The sequence below is a fragment of the Garra rufa genome, chromosome 4 (assembly GCF_049309525.1).
Source record: "Garra rufa chromosome 4, GarRuf1.0, whole genome shotgun sequence".
Lineage (NCBI taxonomy): Eukaryota > Metazoa > Chordata > Actinopteri > Cypriniformes > Cyprinidae > Garra > Garra rufa.
The window spans coordinates 30,787,928-30,812,679 of record NC_133364.1 but is presented as its reverse complement, the minus strand read 5'-3'; the positions used below and the strand labels follow the sequence as shown (position 1 = coordinate 30,812,679).

The 24,752-nt window shown below is 37.4% G+C and overlaps 1 protein-coding gene across 1 annotated transcript in view; it reads right to left on the bottom strand.

Annotated features, from left to right (window-relative positions):
• Positions 1-1,050: 1,050 nt before the first annotated feature.
• The window catches only part of large1 (LARGE xylosyl- and glucuronyltransferase 1), a 32,643-nt gene continuing 8,941 nt past the window's right edge, over positions 1,051-24,752 (bottom strand). Inside the window, exons 3-15 of the mRNA XM_073838967.1 lie at positions 23,545-23,849; positions 22,631-22,713; positions 22,181-22,304; positions 18,659-18,830; positions 15,785-15,889; positions 15,528-15,640; positions 14,521-14,646; positions 11,600-11,755; positions 11,327-11,490; positions 8,200-8,478; positions 7,282-7,428; positions 6,891-7,086; positions 1,051-5,594 (exon numbers count right to left, since the gene is read on the bottom strand). Of these exons, the coding sequence (XP_073695068.1) occupies positions 5,397-5,594; positions 6,891-7,086; positions 7,282-7,428; positions 8,200-8,478; positions 11,327-11,490; positions 11,600-11,755; positions 14,521-14,646; positions 15,528-15,640; positions 15,785-15,889; positions 18,659-18,830; positions 22,181-22,304; positions 22,631-22,713; positions 23,545-23,849 (2,168 nt within the window). The 3' untranslated portion in view covers positions 1,051-5,396. The remainder of the gene's footprint in view (positions 5,595-6,890; positions 7,087-7,281; positions 7,429-8,199; positions 8,479-11,326; positions 11,491-11,599; positions 11,756-14,520; positions 14,647-15,527; positions 15,641-15,784; positions 15,890-18,658; positions 18,831-22,180; positions 22,305-22,630; positions 22,714-23,544; positions 23,850-24,752) is intronic.

The window sequence follows — 24,752 nt, the reverse complement described above, 5'->3', positions numbered from 1 at the left end:
AAGTTCAACATTTAATATTCTTGGCACTGATGTTATTGGTATATAGTCAACATTTAAAGGAAATGTTTACCCACTTTTTTTTTCTTTTTTTTTTTTGGAAATAGGCTCATTCCCGAGTTAATAAGTTGATTTTTACCGTTTTGAAATCCATTCAGATGTTTTCCTGTTCTGGCGATATCACTTTTAGCATAGCTTAGCATAGATCATTGAATCCTATGAGACCAATAGCATCGCGTTAAAAAATGACAGTTTCGGTATTTGTCCTATTTAAAACTCAACACTTCTACAGTTATATCACGTACTAAGACCGGCAAAAAATTTAAAGATGCGATTTCCTAGGCCGATAAGATTAGGAACTACACTCCCATTCCGGCGTAATAGCAAAGGAAGTTTGCTGCTGTAATATGGATGCAGCAGGCGCAGTAATATCACGCAGCACCTGAAATTAGTTCCCAGCTAGGTAACTTCCAACGAGAAACGCTCCCTGTGTATGCAGTTGGTCACTTTGTGCTGCGATGTGCTGCGTGATATTACTGCGCCTGCTTCGGCCATGTTACGGCAGCAAACTTCCTTGACTATTACATCGGAATGGGAGTGTAGTTCCTAATCTTATCGGCCTAGAAAATCACATCTTTACATTTTCCACCGGTCTTAGTACACGATATAACTGCAGAAGAGTCAAGTTTTATATAGGACAAATACCGAAACACTGTAATTTTTGAACGCAATGCTATTGGTCTCATAGGATTCAATGATCTATGCTAAGCTATGCTAAAAGTGATATCGCCAGAACAGGAGAATGGCTGAATGGGTTTCAAAACAGTAAAAATCAACTTATTAACTCGGGGGGAGTTGGAGAATGAGCCTATTCCCAAAAAAGTGGAGTGTTCCTTTAATGTGGTTACAAAAAGTTAGAAGGTATTCTTTATAGTTTTTGGACAAATCCACTTCAAACTGTGTATCAGATTAAGTATATTAGCATTCTGCTTTAATACATATCTTACAAAAAGCAAAAAAAAAAAAAAAAAAAAAAGACAACTGCCTCTGAAATATTTTATTTTTATATATAAACTGATGGCACATTAATTTTTTTTTTACAATTTTTGCTTTACATTGTTAGCAGATACATAAAGAAAATCCAATGAATGTATGAAATATTCAAACAATGTGCTGTGTATGTTTGAAAAACATTGTTTTGCACTGTAACATCATGTATGTAACAGTAAAATAAGCAGCAAAGACATGACTTGATTTAATTCATAAGCGGTTTTATCAGTGTTATCCTGAACATGTGGCTGTTTATATTCATATTAAACACACATCAATCAGCTAGTTTGCACATACAGCTCAGCACATCAGTACTCACGTACAACCTCAGAAAATACTGAAAAATAATGACACCGCTCCAAAGCAACCACCTCAGTGAGCACTCAGAACTTCAGTAGTAACACTGCCACCTATAAAACTTGTATCCACATAAAGACATGAACATAAGGCTTCCTCATCCAAACATATCAGCACTTTATTCAGTACAGTGACGTGGACGGTTTCCAACTGAATACAAATTGAACTGGATGTTTGGAACATAGTATCCTATAGTATCCAGAAGATCTTACTTTAGAAAAGTCACACACAAATGTTGTCCATTAATAACTTCATCAGCTGGTTTTACTTCTTGCGTAGCAAATACAGGAGACTGGGGCTAGTTGTCACAGGGAATATTGAAATTTTGTAATACAGATATATGTAGTTTTCTATGATGTGTGTGTATCAAAATGCTTTAAGATTTAAATTCTAATGAAAAGGCATTTAAACAGCCTGAAATATTACTTCATACACTGTAAAAATATTTCACCAGTTTCAACTTAAAAACTTAAGTTGCCTTAAAATTTTAAGTTAAATCAACGACAATAAAATTACTTAAAATGACTTGTACTTTTAAGTTGATTTAACTTATGAGTTGAAATTACTTGTAGTTTTACATTGATTTAACTTAAAATGTTAAGGCAGCTGCTGAACTTATTTTTTAAGTTGAAACTGGTGACAACTTTTTACAGTGTACAGTGACAACATGCCACTGTATTGAATTAACAATTATTTATCCAGGACAGCACAGGCGAATCAATAGCTTTCTCAAGGCTTTAAGGTGTGTCTATACAAAAACTGCCCAAAACTAAACCCACCCTGAGAAATAGTCACTAAAGAAAAAAAACAAACCAAAAATTGACAACTAGCCCACGTCTGCTCTAATGGACCTAATTTTTGAACATGAGCAGAACACATTCACCACGTTGTTTTCAGATTTTTTTTATCTGCTCGTATTAGGCCCAAAACTTACTCCAAGCAAGTATGTAAACACAAACACTTCCAAAATTTGTCACAAAGCAATTGGTAATGCAATGCAAGTGCGAGTGCGTTCTCAGCTTTGCCACAAGGGGCTCTATAGGACATTAGCATGGCCCGTTCCAAATAATAAAATAACACAAACTAAAGCAACAGTCCTGTGCGTGAGTTCAACTTATAAAGATGATCTCGCAGGCATACTGTAATGCACACGACACGACTGTAGCCTATTAAAAGCACTTCATTGATACCGCGGTAAACACACATACGATGCCGAGATGCCTGCTGAAGATGGCATCGAGTTTTAAAGATTGTGTACAAACATCTTGAAAATATCCGTTTCGCAAAAATTTCACAATCATGAATGTGATAAACTGACAGGAAACATTTTAGAGACGTATGGCAAATGAAAACTTATACACTGCACTGCAAAAAGTTTTCACCAGATTCAACTTAAAAACCTAAGTTCAGCAGCTGCCTTAAAATTTTAAGTTAAATCAGCTTAAAACCACCAGTCATTTTAACGTATTACAATAAAAATTAGTTGATTTAACTTGTGAGTTGAAATGACTTAAGTTGATTTAACTTAACATTTTAAGGCAGCTGCTAAACGGAAGTTTTTAAGTTGAAACTGGTGAAAACTTTTTACAGTGGGATGTCTCGGCAACGTTGAGCTTGTGTGCTGTCAGGGTGGCAAAAAAGAAAAAATATCAGCTGATAATTCAGTGTGAACAGGAGCCTGAGTCAGACATGTTGTTGGCTGATAGTCTGCTTACAAAGTAACTACAAAACACACTCATGACACGTTCTGCTACTGCATCAGCATCAACTCCACTATCTTTTACAAATGGTGAAGAAAATGAGTCTAAGTCTGTTAATTAAGCCTGTAATCAAGTGCATAAGTCTGTTAGATGCTCTCTGATGGAGAATGACAGTCAGTAACACTTAAATAACCATCTCTAATGTGTCTATGATGTGTTCACTTTGGCCTCTCATTACATATTATTGCCAGTCCGATGAATGAAGATCCCTGTTTATTACATTTGTTCACATCTGCACTGAGAATGAACACATATCCAACTACTTGATCACACACAGCAACTGTCTACACTCAGAAAGAAACCTTGAATCGAGAAAGAGCGGGAGAGAGTAAAAGACATTGTTGACATATAAAGATATAGATAGTTTGTTAGAAAGATATAGACGGATTGTAAAAGCGAGAGAGACAGATATAAAAAGATACAGACAGATTGTCAGACAAACAGAGGCAGAGATATAGATTGTTGATCAGTTTGCTAGACGGAATATAAGCTGACAGAGATGTAGGCAGATCTTTAGACAAAGCCATTGTTAAACAGATATGCTATAGAACTGTTTGACAGAGAGATTAAGGATACAGATATATTGTTAGACAGAGGGAAAGAGACAGATGTAGACAGTTTGTTAGATACAGATATAGACAGACAGAATGGAAGAGAGAGAGATAGGTGCTTAGAGTTTGTTAAAGATGTAAAGAGAGATATTGACAGTGTTAGATAAACATAAACAACGTTAAACAAATATAGGCAGAAGAACAGAAAAAGAGATATATAGATTGTTAGACTGTTAGACAGCAAGATAGACGGAGATGTAAAAAGACTTGGACAGACCGATATAGACGTCGAACAGAATGAGATATAGACAGCTGAAGAGGCAGAGATATTGATAGATTGTTAGACAGAGATGTACTGCCCTCCAAAGGCAAAGTGCAGTAACTACGCCAACACTGCAACTGAGAAAAATGCCTTTAAAGTTTTTACGCCAGCTAGTCAAACATGTTGACACTCTCGTTTCAAGGGACAAAATTGAACCAGGAGACTTTGCCACAAGACAAAACCGTTGTCACAAAGTCCATTTTAAGCCTTAACTCAATTTTCAGCAAATGTGTAGTTACTGCGCTTTGCCTTTGGACAGTATAGACAAATTGTTAGAAAGACAGACATAGAACAGACTCTTAGACAGAGGTACAGACAGATTAGACAGACTAACTGTAGACATGAATAGAGAGAGAGACACAGAGAGAGATAGAGGCCGACAAATAGAAAGACATAAGCTTGATAGACACTCTTGGAAAGAACAGACAGACATAAAACTAGATAGATAAACAGAAAGGTACTATAAAGAGACAGATAATATGTGACCCTGGACCACAAAACCAGTCATAAGGTTAAATTTTACAAAACTGAGATGTATACATCATATATCATAAGCTTTCTATTGATGTATGGTTTGTTAGGATAGGACAATATTTGGCCGAGATACATCTATTTGAAAATCTGGAATCTGAGGGTGCAAAAAAATCAAAATACTGAGAAAATCGTCTTTAAAGTTGTCCAAATTAAGTTCTTAACACTGCATATTACTAATCAAAAATTACATTTTGATAGGTTTACAGTAGGAATTTTACAAAAAATCTTAATGTAACATGATCTTTACTTAATTTCCTAATGATTTTTGACATAAAAGAAAAATCAATAATTTTGACCCATACAATGTATTTTTGGCTATTGCTACAAATATACCCCAGCGACTTAAGACTGGTTTTGTGGTCCAGGGTCACATATATAGACAGGAAGAACAGAAGTTTAGAAATAGAGGCAGATAGAAACAAAAAGACTGACAGGCAGGCAAATGCTTAGAAAAGCAGAATGATAGGTTGATTGAAAGAGACCGATTCAAGGCTTTAATCTGAAGTGCATCAATGTTGTTGTCCATAATTTATAAGTAAAACAGACCTTATTTATTCTAGAAGTTTCCATTTGTAGGATCTGCTTGCCTTCTCACAAAAGTTCATCAATGACTTCTAATCAGCAGTTTATTTCTCGGCACCTCTGTCAAACACCACTGATAAACGTCTTATCAGATCCCTGAATGAATGGATGATCACGAGCCGTGCCTCCTAATGACCCTGCAATTTCAGTTTCACTGAACACATCCATGAAGGGGCTGTCACACAGCACTCCTGGATCAGCTCAGGACAGTCATTTTAGCGGTTCGCTGAACAATGTGCTCGGCTAGCTGTTGTTATCCACTGTCATGTATTTGAGTGCGGCGAAACCATAGCGCCGCGACATATTCTGCTGAAACTCCTCCTTCAGCGTCTTCAGACAAGCACGGTACTGTTTGTTCGAGCGGAACTTGGTGATGTCAAAACTGGGCGCGTGCGGCATGTGGATCATGTAGGCGTTGGGTAGAACCACAAACTCGTACTCCTGGAAATACACAACAAATATCATTTTGCATCTTGAAAGACCAGCTAATTCCTAGGAAATAAGACAATAAGTAACTGAATTACTTTTGAAATGCTTCATCATAATCTGTGAAAAAGATCCATTAAACAAATGGTTAAAGAAAAAATAAACATTAGCTGAAAATTTGCTCACCCTCAAGCCATCCAAGATTTCGATGAGTTTGGAACTTATCTGGAGAAATTAACCATTGCTTACCAGTTGATTCTCTGCAGAAACTTCCAACCGTTGATAAAAACATTGTAATATTCCACAAGTATATCAACTCAAGTCTATCATTTAACACTGTGTAAAGTGAAAAGCTTTGTAAGAAACAAATTCAACAGGTGTTTTGGACTGTAAACAGTGCTTGATTTGTACATGTTTTTCTCTCCTGATTCAATCTTTTTCACTAGAAAAAGCTATATTATGGACATGTAACTCCTTTGGTTCTACTCGCCTCACTTGCTCCAAGCGGGATTTGAATCAGTGTTTCTGGCATGGGAGGTACACTGCAAAAAATGCTTTTCTTACTTAGATTTTTTGTACTGTTTCCAGCCAAAATATCTAAAAATTCTTCAATCAAGAAGGATTTTCTAGACTAATAAAAATTTGTGAATTTTTGCTTAGAACAAGCTAAATAATCTGCCAATGGGGTAAGCAAATGTTTGTTTTTCTTAAACAGAAAACAAGAATTTTTTTTTTTTTACCCCATTTGCAGATTATTTTGCTTATTTCAAGCAAAAATTCGCTTAATTTTGACTTGTTTTTCTGAAAATCGTGACAGTCACCCCCTAAACCTCACTCTAATCCGGGTCACGGCACCAATGTAACCCCTCCAGTTCTACTCTCCTCACTCGTTCTGAGCAGGATTCGAGCCAGGGTTTCCAGCATGGGAGGCAGGCATGGGGAGTGAGGTTTTACCAGCTGGTCTCCATTACAGATATAGTAATCATATTTTAAATGGCAGCAGCAATTAGAGGTTTTGAAGAGCATCTTGATGGATTAGGTTTTTACAAACATGCAGCTTTCTTCACAAACCGCTAATGGATGAGCTCAAGCTGCGTGGTTTACTTGTGGATTGTTGTGATGTTTTTATCAGCTGTTTGAATCATTCTGATGGCACCCATTCACTGTACGGGATCTACTGGTGAGCAAGTCATGTAATGCTAAATTTCTTCAAATCTGATTTTGATGGATAAAGGGTGCTTGGCTTGAGGGTGCATACATTTTCAGTTTCATTTTTAGATGAACTATTCCTTTAATGAATGTAATTGTTACCTGAGCATCCAGCTCCATGATGTGAGCTACTTTATTCCACCCAAACCCCACAAAGCGCCGGTCATATTCTGGGCTTTCTCGTCTGACCATTACATAAGGCTCAAAGTCGGCCTCCCACTGAACTCGGTATGGTGTTGTAGCAGTTCTCCATTTGGCAAAGTCTGTTGGAGCGTGACCTTTTGTCCAGACATGATATCTGTGGACAAATAGAATACTTAACATTATTAAGTGAATATTAACTTTGTGTCATTGTAAAACAGTCAATAAAAATAACAAAAATATACACTATTGAGATAAGTTTGTGATGGGTTGGTTCAAATGATTCATTTGAAATGTTTCAATCACATTGAAGAAAATCTTATCAGCCATTTTTTTTTCTTAGATTAATTACCTGAAAGTGAATAGAGTGCCCATGTCGAGCTGTGATAGGAGCTCTGCTTTAGATTTGGGGAAGGACAGCCGATAACGCAGTGTTTCAAATGCCGGAACCACAAGAGCCTTTTTAGTATTTGCCATATCAAGCTGAACAACCGATTTCCTGAGACAGAAACAAGATGGAATGGATTGTGGAATGGATCTCTTTTATAAATCAAATTTACAACCTGAGAACATTTAGTTGAAAAACAACCTTTAACATACAGTATGTCAGACCAAAATGAGTTTTGCAATCAGCTTTTATCAGATACAATGGTATTTGCCTAGTATCTTATTTTACTTTAAAGCAAATATGCACTCTATAGTTTGTTTTCAGTTGCAGATCTGGTTATGATGGCAGATTTTTTTCTCCAAAAAGGGCTGGACTGCTGCTGCATTGCTGCAGAAATTCAGGCAAAAGGAGCCCCAACGAAGTATTGAGTGCTGTACATGCTCATACTTTTCATGTTCATACTTTTCAGTTAGCCAAGATTTCTAAAAATCATTTCTTTGTATTGATCTTAAGTAATATTCTAATTTTCTGAGATACTGAATTGGGGTTTTCATTAGTTGTCAGTTATAATCATTAAAATTAAAAGAAACACTTGAAATATATCAGTCTGTGTGGAATGAATGTATACATTATACAAGTTTCACTTCTTGAATGGAATCAACTTTTTGAAGATATTCTAATTAAATGACCAGCAACTGTATATCACAATTTATGACAAAACATGGTGATACAAAAGCTTCACTACATTCTTGTACTCTTTAAAAGCAGCTATAAGGACAGATTTATAATTGTACTGTAGGTAACAATTAGGTAATATTTGAGATTTGGGAACCAAAATCAACCAATATTGTTTTGCCATTCTAAATTACGGTGTAGTCTTACCTGAGGTACTCATAGAGTCCATACATGGGCAAAAAGTCAATATCCGACAGAAACATGTAGGGTGTGTTGACCTGCCCCATGGCAACATTACGGAGCAGGTTAACAGGGTAGAACTGGCCTTCTTTATAGACTATGTGGTAACCCACGTTGCTCCTGCTCATCAGGACCTCAGAGCCCTGAGCGTATCGCAGGAACTGCTGAGCTTCAGCGTCTGAGAGGTAGAGGGCCAGACTGATTGGCCCTTCCCAGTGTTTACAGATGGCCTCGAGCATCTGAAGCCTGGAACAAAGAAACACTCCAGTAACTCACCAAAACCACACAACATACACTTTTATACAGTAGGTCTGAGATCTCCTTTAGCTTTCATTGACAAAAGCACTGTAGCTGACTTGAACAAAATCTGATGATTATGTTGTCCAGCATGATAATTTGGGCTTCAATGGAAGAAATGAAACATTCCCACACCTTCTGACCAATACATTTTTATAATTTTTTTTAGATGTTTGTAATGACAGTATAGCATTTATAAAAAATCATTTTAACAGTGTACAGACTGATTGGCCACCGATCTTTATCTGCCAAGAATCGTCGTAATTCTATTCTATTCTATTTGTTGAACTGCATTGTTACAACAACACCAAGATGTAAAACAATTATAATATAATAATAATATCCAAACAGAGCAATTTTAGGGCAAAATTTGAGAGTGTGGTAGCTAAAAAACTAAACATATAGAGACTGCAGTACTTTACAAATACAAGATTTTCCGAAGATCCAGGACTTTATAAAAATTCCATCTATAACAGATTACTATTAAATTATAAGTGATAATGTCAATATATAATTTAATATTTTTGAGTTCTAGGATTTTTTCATTAACCTATGTCAAAATTATTCAACCCCTATTCAACGTTGCTGATTTTTTTAGTCACTTCTTTGTATGGCGGGGAGCAAATTTGTCTTAAAACACAATTAAATCTTTATAAACTCTGTTAGAAAACAGAATTAGCTTGAGCTGTTGCATGTACATACAGTTAGCCCATGCATGTGCTGAAGCTGAGTAGCTAATATGACAAAGTCAACAGAGCTCTCACAAAAGCTATAGAGAAGCTATAGAAAAGAAATTATTTGTATTATGAATGAAAAAGCATAATATCATAAAATGTTTGATCAGAACAACTAAGGAAAAACCAGCAATGTACATCCAAGATGACCCAAGGAAAGGAGGAAAAATGCAGTGTTTAAAAAAAAAAAACACTAGAAAAGTATGGCCTTCAAGTTGAGGCATCTTGACGAAAACCACTATTGACCAAGAAAAATAAAAAGATCAACTTAAACATGCTAAAATTCATTTGGATAGACCTGTGGAGTTCTGGAAGAATGTTTTATGGAGTAATGTGTCCAAACTGGAACAGAAGAACACCATCTCCATCGTCAAACTTGGAGGTGGAACAGTCCTGTAATGGGGTTGTTTTACTGTTGCAGGAACTTGAAATCATGACTGCATGAAGGACATCATACAGTCATTCATTGAAGTATCAGGTCATTTTGACAAGAATTGTGTTGCCTTTGGTGCAAAGACTGAAGCTAATGATCAATGGACTTTCCTCCAGGACAGCGATCCCGAAGTATACATCCAAATCTAATTATTCTTGATTCAGGGATCAGTCATAGAATGTTCTTGAGTGGCCTGTTCAGTCTCCAGACTTGATGCTCATTGAAAATATTTGGTTGAGTTTGGTGAAAGTAGTGGCAAAGTGAAAACCAAAGATTCCCTGGTGAAAAAAAAACAGCTAAAACCAGCCTAGGCTGGTTAGCTGGTTTTAGCTGGTCAACCAGCCTGGTCAGGCTGGTCTTAGCTGGTCAGGCTGGGAAACCACCAGCTAAAACCAGCCTGGCCAGGCTGGGAGACCAGCTTAAACCAGCTAAGACCAGCCAACCAGCCTAGGCTGGTATTAGTTGTTTTTTTCAGCAGTGTTATCAGTGATTTGAAAGCTTTTTCAGGCGAGGAATGGGCCAATATTGCTGTAGAGAGGTGACAGAAGTTTCTTAGCACTTCCAAGCAGAGTTTATTGGTGGTTTTAAAGAATAAAAGATTCTGCACCAAATTTGACTTTTGAAGGTTGAATAATTTTGAACCTGAATGTTCAGAGCCAATTTGAATGTTATCATTATTCATAGTTTACTGATGTCTTTGTTAAATTGTTTTCATAAAATGTTGTTCTCCACAGCAAAATGTTTTGCAGGTCAAGGGGGTTGAATAATTTAGATCGCGACTGTATATAAATCACTATAGATTTTCCAGACCTGATCATGCCTAAATATTTCCAGGGTTTCCCAAGACTGAGAAAACCCTAAAGATCGTAAGTACACATAACAGTACAAAACACTAAACGGACTGCACTTCTGTCTCTCAAGAGTGTCACTTTCATTCAAGTCTAACTAGATGTGGCATCTACTCTGACAGGCCTTTGACAACCTTTTTGCCCTTGAGAGCTATAACTTGGCTGTCAAAGAGGTTATGCCCTCAAAGCTGACAATGAATTGTATCCTATAGTGTTGACAAGGATGATAACCCTCTGCCTCTGCCACTGGCACTGAAAAATGCGAAGGCTATCCGGGGTTCTGGAGTAGCAAATACATGCCTGACTAAACACAGCCATCGCTCATTATGCTGATGACAAAAGCTGTGAAGCTTTGACTCAATGCATTTGAATCAGGTTTATTTCCAGAAGCAACTTGTCAGGTAATGTCATCAGAGTGATTAATGATGACAAAGCAGCTTATTTTAAATGAGTTCAGCCCAAAGCGTGAATGCCATTGAGTATGATTAGCAGTAGATTATAAGATACAGTGTGGTTCATTCACCAGGAAACTAATTTCAGTGCTCATTTATAGCATTAACAAAACCCCTGTTACAGTTGCATGTTTATTTAGTTCAAACAATATGCAATGTCCTTTGCAGCAACAGAACTGTAGGACTTATAATTAGATGAACCATTTTGTATGAACAAGTACGGAGCCCCTAAAGTGGCATTTGTCTATAAGGAACTTTAAAATCTTCAAAAACAATCAATGAAAATGGCTTATTGTCTTTAAGAAAGTAAACGTAAGAATGTTTTCTCACCTGTCCATAGATAGCTGGGCCACTAGTGTCACGTCAGTGTTATCTAAGGCTGGTTCATACTCATAGTGCAGGAAATATACATGTGTGCGGTGCACTGTGAAGCGCTCCCGACGAAACTCATAACATGGGTCATCTTCATCCAGCTCAGATAGGGTCTTTTGGAGCTGCAGGGATATTAGGAAAACAAATGTGATTCCGTCATCCTGCCTGAAGGAATCATTGAAGACCTTTGCAACAATAAAGGTGGCAGTTGTCAAGTGAGGTGAAACTCACATTCTCTGAGTTGTGGTCTGTTTCGCTGGGACAGCCAAAGAGCTCTCGTCTCAGTAGATTCCCATCATACTCAAGGAATGTCAGATAGAGATTCCTGAAGAACTCCACGTGTTTGTTCTTTACACGCAGCTTCTTCGGAGAGTTCCAGTGAATGACCTGCATCAGATGCAAAAGTTCAGAAATGTGAACTGTGCACTACCCCCGTCTCAAACTGAAATGCCTGTTTTCTTTATAATGCAGAAGTATCAACTCTCTATTAGGCACACACTGCAAAAAATGCTTTTCTTACTTAGAATTGTTGTCTTGTTTCCAGCCAAAATATTTAAAAATCTTAAATCAAGAAGAATTTTCTAGACAAGTAAAAATTATTTTCTTGCTTTCAGAAAAAAACAAGTCAAAATTAAGTGAGTTTTTACTTAGAACAAGCAAACTAATCTACCAATGGATTAAGCAAAAATATCTAATTTCAAACAGAAAACAAGATTTTTTTTTTACCCCATTGGCAGATTATTTAGCAGAAATCCTTCTTGATTTAGGAATCTTTAGACATTTTGGCTGGAAACGAGAAAAAATCTAAGAAAATCAGTTTTTGCAGTGCACATATACAGTGTCTATAGAAAATCATCATACCCTATGAATAACTTTACTTTTTGTGACATTACACCCTGAAATTTTTTTTTTGAGCTGCATGTACACATTATAACCCTCATCATTAAAATAAAACATACAATTTAAAAAAATCTGGAGGATTTAAAAAATTGGTAAAGTGATCAGCCCCTTAAAGGAGAACTCCGGTGTGATATTGACCTAAAGTGTATTGAATCATGATACCGAGTGTAAACGTACCTTGCATATCTCATCTCGTCTTGTCCACTGCTGTCCGAAATCTGGGGTCAGTTAGCCGATGCTCACAACAGCTTGTCAATGAGATCAATGGGGCATCGAAGCAGTCATGTAAATAAATCCATTTACGAGGCACAAAGTAGCGCCACACTTCATCGGTAGACTTCCAAGGGCCCCGACATTTAAAACGCGACATTGAAAACTCATAAAAAGCACCGGTAGTTTATTTACGAGAAGATTTATACAGACAGTAACTTCAAGGAGTTTAGCGATCGCCGCCATCTTGAATGTAGTCACGATAAGTCGAATGTCGAGCTCGAAGGAAACTACAACCTGATAAGTTAAAAACCTGATACGTTCCTTCCTGCTCGTCACTCGACTTAACGTGACTACATTCAAGATGGCGACGGCCGCTAAACTTCTTGCCGTTACTGTCTGTATAAATCTTCTCGTAAATAAACTACCGGTGCTTTTTATGAGTTTTCAATGTCGCGTTTTAAATGTCAGGGCCCTTGGAAGTCTACCGATGAAGTGTGGCGCTACTTTGTGCCTCGTAAATGGCGTAAAACAGTGATTTATTTACATGACTGCTTCGATGCCCCATTGATCTCATTGACAAGCTGTTGTGAGCATCGGCTAACTGACCCCAGATTTCGGACAGCAATGGACAAGACGAGATGAGATATGCAAGGTACGTTTACACTCGGTATCATGATTCAATACACTTTAGGTCAATATCACACCGGAGTTCTCCTTTAAGAGTATACCATTTTAAACTTGCTCAGGTGCAAATCAACTTCTAGATTTAACACCAGGCCCCACCTGACATCAATAGTAGTGGTGTTGATTACTTCAGAATAAAAACGACCTGTTTCTTGAAGATTCCACTGTTAGTAGTGCATGGTACGGCAGAGAATTCACCATGGTTGCTTTCAAAAAACCTCCAGGATAAAGTTGTACAAAGGCACAAGTTAGGAGAAGGCTACAAAAACACTTCAAAAGCTTTAGCTATCCCTCAGAGTACTGTTCAGAGCATCATTAAGAAGTAGAAAGCGTATGCACATTGCCTAGATCAGGCCATCTATCCAAAGGATGACAGAGCCATGAGGACATCAATAAGGTCAAAGGCAACTTAAAAGGACTTACAAGGCTTTATGGCTGGGTCTGGTCAGTATGTGTATCTCCCAAGCTTTACACAAAGCTGGCCTGTATGGAAGGGTGGCATGGCAGGGAGGCTGCCAAGTACATCTAAATTCTTGAGGAAAACCTGCCAGATACCTGAAGATGGGCAGGTCATTCTTCACCTTCCAACATGACAATGACCCTAAACATACTGCCAAAACAACAACGAGATGGCTTAAGGATAAGAAGGTGAATGTCCTTGAGTGGCTAAGTCAGAGCCCTGACCTAAATCCAATCGAAAATCTGTGGATAGATTTGAAGAGAACAGTCCATTGCCGCTCACCACAGAATTTGATGGAACTTGAGCAATTCTGCAAGGAAGAATGGGCAAATATTCCCCAATCAAGTTGTGCAAAGCTAGTACAGACATATCCAAAAGACTGATGACTGTAATTAAATCAAAGCCCTGCTGAAAAAAACAGCATATGCTGGTTAGGTATGTTTTGGTGCTGGGATGCTGGTTTTAGCTGGTTTATGCGGGTCCTTTGCTGGTTTATGCTGGTCCTTTACCATAAATATAGCATAAACCAGCAAAGGACCAGCATAAACCAGCTAAAACCAGCATTCCAGCACCAAAACATACATAACCAGCATATGCTGTTTTTTTCAGCAGGGAAGGCTCATGACTTTTCTAACCCTGTTATTTTAGCTTTTTTGTTTTTTATTAATTTGCAGAACTGTTGTGTTTTTTCTTTCATTGGTTTGATGTTGTAAGACCAACATTGTAAATAACGCTGGGAAAGTTATTTGGAATGGGGTTGGATTTCAGGCTGTATGACAAATAAGTAACTATTTTAAAGGGGTATGATGGTTTTCTATAGGCACTGTACATTAGGGGTTTGTCGCAGCGGCTAAACAAGAAATTGTTGTTTGTGTCAGCTCCACAGTGATGTCACCTTGAGGTCGGACACATCTTTGTAGCACTTTTCGGAGCGGGTGTGATCCGACAGCTGAACATTCCAAAAGCAGGGCAGCTGGTGCACCAGGAACGGGTTTTGCTTGATCACAGCGTTGAAGATGTCCTGCAGGCACAATATTATTTTACATGACTCATAAATTAGATCCTAAGGCTGCAGTTTAATTAAATCTGTTTCTATACTTATGGATAAAATAGTCCTGATTATTTACCCCCAAATCTTTTCTAACAATCAGATGCAGGCAAACCTACATACAATCATTTTCATTAAACATTTCATCCAATGTATGTGTTCCATATGTTTAGTACGTATCATGGGTTTAGCTTAGCAACTTAATAACATCAAATTGAACTGAAATCAGCACATGGTAGAGAAACTATTTGTATGATGACAAAGTTTGAACTTCCAAAATATGTCGAAAAACTCCCAACTAATTCTCCTCTAACTTCAGAATCGCCCTACATCGCTGCAGAAGTACCAAGCCAGTGTTTACAAAGTGAATGCGCAAAGAAGGTCAAAAACCCTTAGGTTAAACAGCAATGTAGGACAATTTTGAAACTGAAGGAGAAAATTAGTTGGGAGTTTATTGACATACCCTAACTGTTTTGAACCTGAATACACAAAGTACACACAAAGCTAGACAATACGAACATTTGAGGTTAAAAAGTTTTTTTATAGAAAATAACCAATCATTTTGCTAGATAAGACCCTTCTTCCTCTGCTGGGATCATTTAGAGCTCTTCGAAGCTACATTTCAACTGCATTTTGGAAGTTCAAACTCACAGGCACCGTAAAAGTCCACTATAGAGAAATCCTGAAATGTTTTCCTCAAAAAACTATTTCTTTACGACTGAAGAAAGAAAGACATGGACATCTTGGATGACAAAGGGGTGGGTAAATTATCTGTAAATTTTGTTCAGGAAATGAACTTTAATATCTGTCTAAGTAGACAGCAGGGCAGATTAAAACAGAGTTTATGTGTTTACCTGATCAGCGAGTGACGTAGACAGCATGCTCATGAGCTCTCTCTCTGCTGTCAGTCGCCACATCTGTTCCCACTTTAGCTTCCTCAAACGATCCAATAACAGCAGAATCACACCTTCAACAAACACACACACACTATCATTTAAAATAGTGACATTGTACAGTTCAACATTGTAAAAGCACAAAAACACAATAAATATATCAGGTTCCTTAGTATTTGTTATAAAACTTCAGATAAGTCAGATAATCAGAAACCTACCAGTGTTAAAGCCTCTGCCCAGCGCTGGCCATGGCCGATGGTTCTTCCACAGGTTCCCTAGGTACCAATCACTCTGATTCTCCACCAAACCAAGAACCTGTTGACCTGAAATGCACAAACACCCCCAACATGTACTGATTATGGTAATCTATGAACAAAAATCTGTGTGGTTCACTTAAAGCCCTCACACATATGTTGGTCAATGACATAAAAAAGGTAAAATCTTTTAAAAATCTGCTGTCAAACAAATGTACTCTTTGTATTTATGTTGGATTAATATTTTGAACTCTAAAAATGTCATGTGGTGGCCAGTATCAATCAAAACTGTAATTTTCCTTATACACTAAACACATGTATGGAAGCCCGTTTCCACCACTGAATAAAAAAAAAAGTTAATTGCAGTAATTTATCTCACAATTCTGACATTTTTTTCTAAGAATTGCATGATACAAACTCGCAATTCTGACGTTTTTCTCAGAATTGTGAGATATAAACTCTAACTCTGTGTTATAAAGTCAGAATTATGAGATATAAACTTACAAATGCAAGTTATAAAGTCAGAATTGTGAGATTTAAAGTCACATTTCTGACTTCTTTTTCTTAGAATTGCGAAATAAAAAATTCTGACTTCTGATTCTGGCAATTCTGATTTGTTTTCTCATAATTACGAGTTATAAAATCCAATTTTGAGGGGGAAAAAGACTAATATGCTCTCAGAATTGCAAGTTTATATCTCACAATTCTGACTTAACTCACAATTCTGAGAAAAAAATTACAATTGTGAGTTTATATTTTGCAATTCTGACTAACTCGCAATTGGCAGTTTATATCACAAAATTCTGAGAAAAAGAGAATTTTCAGAATTGTGCTAAAAAGTCGCAATTACCTTTTTTTTATTCAGTGGCTTCCACACATGTGAGTGTACATCTCAAACATTAACAAAAAACATTTGTTTTTCATGGAAAAAGTATTTTAGAAAGTCTCAAAACATGTCATAAAGATCAGAACAAATGGTCAATAAGACAAGGACATCTCTAGCCCTTCAAGACACATTAATTATATATATTTAACAAGAGTGTGTTGTTGTTTCTAAGCAACAGGATTTCTTGTCAAAGACCGGTACAGGTCGCCCACCCGCATCGGGCTGGTGATGTGTGTATATGCAAGTCACAAGCAACTGCTCTGTTGATAAAGCTTCAAGCGTGAGATCAGAAGTAGTTAGTCACAAAGGCTGGTTCATTATCAAAATTATTGACCACTTTCACTGTGGTTGCTGCGGTCAGTGTCTGGTGGAATAATCTGTGACATTATTGAACTCGTTCAAGCTTCGAACACGTGCCTCATTAACCATTAATGATTGTCATGTCTGACAAAAATTTGTCTTGTTATGGCAAGTATTCCTGTGGGATGCACATAGTTTTCACGTTTTCTGATCTTCTGAAAGTTCACAAAACTTGCATTATTGAATTAACAACACATGAAGGACAAATGACAAGTAAATTTAATTAATCATTTCAAATGCAGTGGTGTGAAAAAGTGTTGGCCCCAATTGTTTCAGATCATCAAACTAATTTAAAAATTAATCAAAGGTAGCAAAAGTAAACATAACATGCAGCTTTTAAATTAAGGGTTTTTTTCATGAAGGGAAAAAAAAATCCAAACCCACATGGCCTTGTGTGAAAAAGTGTTAATTCAGGAACAAATGAGAAAGAAAGTAATTTAGATCTATCAGTCTGGAAAAGGTTATAAAGCCATTTCTAAAGCTTTGGGATTCCACCGAACCACAGTGAGAGCCATTATCCACAAATGGCGAAAACATGGAACAGTGGTGAACCTTCCCAGGAGTGGCTGGCTGACCAAAATTACCCCAAGAGGGCAGCGACGACTCATCCAAGAGATCACAAAACACCCCACAACATCATCTAAAGAACTGCAGGCCTCTCTTGCCTCAGTTAAGGTCAGTGTTCATGACTCCACCATAAGAAAGAGACTGGGCAATAATGGCCTGCATGGCAAAGTTCCAAGACGAAAACTACTGCTGAGCAAAAAGAACATAAAGGCTCGTCTCAGTTTTGCCAGAACACATCTTGATGATCCCCATGACTTTTGGAAAATACTCTGTGGACTGACAAGATAAAAGTTTAACTTTTTGGAAGGTGTGTGTCTCATTACATCTGGCGTAAAAGTAACACAGCATTTCAGTAAAATAACAAAAATACCAACAGTAAAATATGGTGGTGGTAGTGTGATGGTCTGGGGCTGTTTTGCTGCTTCTGGACCTGGAAGACTTGTCGTGATAAATGAAACCATGAATTCTGCTGTCTACCAAAAAATCCTGAAGGACAATGTCTGGCCATCTGTTCGTGACCTCAAGCTGAAGCGAACTTGGGTTCTGCAGCAGGACAATGATCCAAAACACACCAGCAAATCCACCTTTGGAGTGGCCTAGTCAAAGTCCTGACCTGAATCCTATTGAGATGCTGTGGCATGACCTTAAAAAGGCGGTTCATGCTCGAAACCCCTCCAATCTGGCTGAATTACAACAATTCTAACAAGATGAGTGGGTCAAAATTCTTGCACAGCGCTGTAACAGACTCATTGTAAGTTATCGCAAACGCTTGATTGCAGTTGTTGCTGCTAAGGGTGGCCCAACCAGTTATTAAGTTTAGGGGGCAAACACTTTTTCACGCTGGGCCATGTGGGTTTGATTTTGTTTTCCCTTCATAATAAAAAAAAACTTCATTTAAAAACTGCATGTTATCTTTGATTAATATTTACATTTGTTTGATGATCTGAAACATTAAAATACATCAAAAAAATCAGGAAGGGGGCCAACACCTTTTCACACCTCTGTAAATGTTAATTCAAAAGTACCTTTGAACTTGTGGAAGACGACCCACAGCTCAGCAATGTCCGTGGCAAAGGTGATGTCAGTATCCAGGACGATGACCTTCTGTAGGTCAGAGGGCAGTGTCTTGGTCAGCACCAGCTTCATCAGGCCGTAGATGCCAGAATAATGCTTGTTAGGGATCCAAGACACCTCAGACTGACGGACACAATAAGAGCAAATATAAAACATCAAATGAAATCAAAAACAAAAAGGCAGCAATAAAGAAAAAAGCAGGAGACAAATAATCATACAGCAACACAAATGTATGTAACATCACAGCCCCACAGAGAATAAAAGTCAAGTTCTGCAAGTAAAAATCTAATTATTTTTTACAAATCTGAAATATTTTTTTAATGGTTCTCATGGCAGAGCTGGAGCTCAGCTGGTGGATCTGCAAATTTCTCTTGGGAAAACATGTTTAGGTTTCTAGTTCATCCTGTGTGTGGCAATTGAGTGCCACAGTATTTTTACATGCCAGACATTCATATTTTGATTATTGGTGCATAAATAAGCACATTACAGAGCCCCAGCAAAGTGTAAACAAATGACTGTTTGAAATAGCAATTTTTTAATTTGATAAATTAGCTGCCAATTTGAAAGAGCCTATTATTCCTTTGTATGACTAGCAATTATTTTGAATTTATTAGATTTGTAATAATGGTAATATTGAAAGTGGGGTAGTCTAAATTGGGGGGGGGGGGGGGGGGGGGCTCCTCAGCGAAGAACCACCATTATCTTGCAGAGTGATCTACCAATTAAAGAAATTACCCTGGAAAAATATATATTTATTTAAAACAAAACAAAACAAACATTAGTAACCTACAGTAGTAATTAACAACTCACATCAATTTAACAAAAATATAGAAAAAAAAATATTTCAATGATTCAAATTTGATTTAAAAAAAAATATTTTTCCTGGTGAATCATTTTTTAAAATTTAAGTAGAGAACCTTTACGTTAAAAAAAGGCTTTATAGACAGAGGGGTCAGACAACAATTAAGTCACTTTAAGGCAAGTCATTTAACTCTGCGGCCATCTTTGAAATGCCTCTCGGGGATGAATAGGTATTGAATAGGTAAACATCAAATTCTCCAAATCTGTTCACTAAGCTTACGATTAAATTTCATATTTGAAATCACCAATAAAATCTGACAAGAACTGCCTCTTAAAGGGCATCTATTATGCTTTTTCACATTTTGAAATTTATGTGTGGTGTTTATGTTTGGGCATAAAAAAAAATCTACAAAATTACAAATCTCAAAGTCCGCTCCAAAGGAAGATATTTAAACATTAATATTATGGTGTTATTAAAACATCCCTTTTCAAGAACTACAACGAACAGCTCCTTTGGACTACAACGTTTGTTTTCCGGATACTATGATGTCACAATGCGGTCCATTAGAATATCATTCAAATAAATCCCACCTACGGAAATTCTAATCGTTGACGGGTGGGGGATTGGCCTAACTTTAGCGATGTAGCATGGACAGACGCTTCTGGGATGCTTCAGCGAGCCACAGGGTGGCTTGTATAAATGCAAGCATTGACTAAAGTGTCTGCAAAACTGCGTTATAGAGGGTCGAAACATATGTGGATCAGTGGCTGATGTAAACACAAGCATTGACTAGTGATGATCATCGTTGCCTGTATTGGAGTTGCTCCATAGACGTGTGCAGAGTGTGTTAAGAGATTTATTCATCATACAGTGTGGATAGCTTCATTAGCCTTTTGCTGGAGCAGGTTTCGGGCATGTAAATAATTAAATAAATGAGCACAATAATGATAATAATCATGTATCGCAATCTTGCAGGCTGACAATAGGACCAACACTACTGTAGTGTATTATTTACTCACCCTCCATGCATCCTAGGTGTATATAACTTCTTTCTTTTAGACGAATGCAGTCAGAGTTATATTAAAAATAGTCCTGGCACTCCCAAGCTTTAGAACGGCATAAACTGAATGGCATAGACAAGTGTTTCTCTCCATCAGTCCAAAATAAATCGATCCATAATAAAAAAAAAAGTGCCTCACATGGCTCCGGAGGGGTTAATAAAACACTCCTTTAGCAATCTGACGAGCTTTTGTAAGAAAAATATCTATAACATATTAATCTAGTTTGTGTAGTTGTACATGGAACTTGCTGCTTTGGGAAGGGGCCTTGCAGGACTGAAGCGCCGTCTAAGCTGTTCGCCAATTGCAATGCAGTAGGACTGCTAACCAATCACAACACATTTTGTTTTTCAGAAAGCGGACCTTCATCAAACCCAGAACTATTTGAGCCATTTGTGCCAAGCTGGGGAGAAAGCTATTGAAATAATGTAAAAATGTGATTTTTCAAACCATCAAGTATGACAGCATGTTCTAGTGCAACGGTTCCCAATTCCAGTCCTCGCGACCCACCGCTCTGCACATTTTGTGTGTTTCACGCATCGCTTCCGACGTTTGTTCTATTCCAACGTTACTGCCCTTCGAAGTGGACATCACAGGATATTCCGCCATTATTCATTAGTTCGAAGCGAGCGTATGTGTTCCATTTGAAGGTCATTAAAGCGTGCGAGACGTAAATTTAAAATGCATTTATTTACAGATGCACTTATGTCACACTTCTCTAGTAAGTTTCGTCTGTGTGTGAAGACGCTACATGCGGTGACGTAGCGCAAATATATGAATGAATGTTTCGAAGTATAGTAAACAGATTTCCCCCGCTTAGGGAGCAGGGAGCAATGAACAATTTGCAGGGACCATGTCAATCGGATCGCAGTTCCTGCACGGACCTCACTTCTAATGAGCTGGTTATCTGAATCAGGTGTGTTAACTAAGAGAGACTTGCAAAATGTGCAGAGCGGTGGGGCGCGAGGACTGGAATTTGGGAACCGCTGTTCTAGTGCACCCCCAAAACAAAATAAAGACTTTGTAAAAGAGCATAATAGGCCCCCTTGAGATATTGTTCCATGTGCTCCAATAACGTTAAAAAAAGCTTATTTTTCAGGTTAGATCAGCCAGTGCGCATTTGCAGTACTGAGCGCACATCTTGGAACGCTGATTGTTTCAAAAGCAACGGGGACTTCTAACCGCAGTTGCAGTGACGCGCTGACTTTACTAATCAACAATTAGTTCTTTCATTTAAAAAGGCGGGGCTTATCCACCATATTGGGTGTTGCACTTTCTCTCATTCATAATTAATAGGAGTGACAAAAATGGCATGGTGGTACATCACCTTTCAATAAAAACAAATGAGTAGGTCTGGATTGGCCAACTCAGCATCTAATATAAACAGAGATGGTTTATGACTGTGTAATATGTAATGATTCATGGGATAAGCAATTATTCTTGAACACTGCTTTAAATCAGTGTTGTAACTCATTTCAAAACTGGTCGGTATGGTAAAGGAATCAGAATCTTTAGGAAACTTTTGAAAACCCTACACTTTCATCATCAATTCTGCTAAAAAAAAGTGAGCTTCACTGATGAGGTCTACTGAGCAAAGCAGTAGTTGCACAAACCTTCAGCTCATCAGCGTCATAAAAGTTGACATGAACAGCCGGCACCATCCAGGTGTGGAAGAGATCGGCCAGGATCTTCCGAGCAATGGAGTCCGTGATGAAATGGAAGTGGAGTGGGTTCCGCCTGACACACAGAAGAGAACAAACATTTCCTGTCATTTACTATCAACTAGTTCAAAATGCTGATATCATTTACTCATTTTTTATTACTTTCTATTATTTACAAAAGCCAGGATATTCAGAAATTCGCATTCTACGCCAAGAAGGTCATTAGTTTGAAATAGCATTAGGAATAAAATATATCATTGTCATTGCTGGCTTAACTCTTGCTTTTATCCATGCAAACTAAGATGAGTAAAACCTCTAAGGCAACATCCTAGCTGAATCCTGCTCACTGTATGGAGCAGTGAATATCCTGTGAATGTGGACAGCCATAGACTCTAAATTTACCTGTGAAACAGAACTGACTTGACCAAAGTGACAACATCTCTGCTCGCGTTGTACCCCGCGCACACAATGGCAATATGAATGGTCTGTGATGAGAAAGACAAGTGGTATTTAGAACAGTCTGAAGCAGCATTGATGCAATCAGTGGCCTGGTCTCCATGCCCCTTAACCTTGTCGATTTCTACCAAGGGGGAACCCAACTTTAAAGTGATTTTTAAACCCCACCCCCCAACAGTTTGTATGGGCTGGCGCCAACTCTGTATAAAATACATACATTTCAGTTTACAATTTCAAGATATGACACTACAATTTTATCAAATCACATCTTGTTTACATTTACAAAGTAGGGAAATATCAAAGAACAAAAATATAGATTAAGGCAAATCCCTCCTCAACAAAACATGATTTGTGACCCTGGACCACAAAACCAGTCTTAAGTCGCTGGGGTATATTTGTAGCAATAGCCAAAAATACATTGTATGGGTCAAAATTATTGATTTTTCTTTTATGTCAAAAATAATTAGGAAATTAAGTAAAGATCATGTTCCATGAAGATTTTTTGTAAAATTCCTACTGTAAACCTATCCAAATGTAATTTTTGATTAGTAATATGCATTGTTAAGAACTTAATTTGGACAACTTTAAAGGTGATTTTCTCAGTATTTTGGTTTTTTGCACCCTTAGATTTCAGATTTTCAAATAGATGTATCTCAGCCAAATATTGTCCTATCCTAACAAACCATACATCAATAGAAAGCTTATTCATTGAGCTTTCATATGATGTATATATCTCAGTTTTGTAAAATTTAACCTTATGACTGGTTTTGTGGTCCAGGGTCACATTTAAGGAATCTGAGGATGAGGTCTTGATAATGTGTGAATCAGTTGAGTGTAAGGTCCTGATTCAGCATACTAACCTCACATTTGTTCACCACAGGCTGAGGCACACAGTCCGAGCTGTTGCCTGAGGCAGCTCCTTTTTTAGCCTCGCTATCACCTGTACCCTCTTCTGTGGAATGGGTGTGTAACTGGTTGCCTTGGCGACTGTTGCTATGATGGCTGCTATGGGTTGGAACCCTGGGTGGCAGGCTAATCTCTCTCCGCAGCACATGGTTATGTTCCTCCACATCCCGTAGCCGCAGCTCCAAATCCTGATGCTCAGCGGCCGCTCCGATCAGCACAGATGACTGAGGATCCAGCGGCGACAGAGGCAGCGGTTTGACTGGAAACACAGAGATGGTCGAGGATCACTAAACATCTGTCCAGCAAACCACAGCTACTGCACTAAATCTGTCAATTTTCTATTTTTGGATTGGAGATGTCACTTTTTAAGGAGTCTGAATTAAAAAATATATATATATATAGATTGACCTGTGTTGTCTGATTCATGAATGGCTCTTAAACAGATTCTGTTAATCATTCACACATACACATACTAAATATTTATTTTATAAATTATTTTACATTATATTATAAAAATAAATAGAATAGTGTATTATGTATTTGTTAGAGATAATTATTCCTTAGCAACAAAAAAAAAACTCTTGAGTGCATATAAATACATATATATATATATATATATATATATATATATATATATATATATACACTTACTGTGTTATATACTCTAATTATATACACTTTCTGTGTTTATAAAAAAAGAATTACATGTCAAGATACTTGCAGACTTCTTTTACTGTTACAAACACAAAAAATAAGGTGCTCAGTGCACTTAAAATGCACAACAAATGTTTCAGTCAGACAGGACCTTCCACAGTGTTCGCACTATTTTGAAGCATTTCATCTTTTTATGAGCCATTCTACAGAATTGGTGCAAACTGCTGGCCCACAACCAAAAAACATTTAAAAAGCATTTAAGAATTCAAATCATAGTTGTTATCTAAGATTTCTTATCTACTAAAACCCACAATAATATTTAAAATATCAGCAAGCTTACAGTATGTCACAAAAGTGAGTACACCCCTCACATTTCAGAAACCATTTTAGTATATCTTCTCAAGGGACAATACTATAGAAATGAAACTTGGATATATTTTAGAGCAGGCAATGTTCAGCTTGTATTGCAGTATAGATTTATTGTCACCTGAAAATTGCTCAACATACA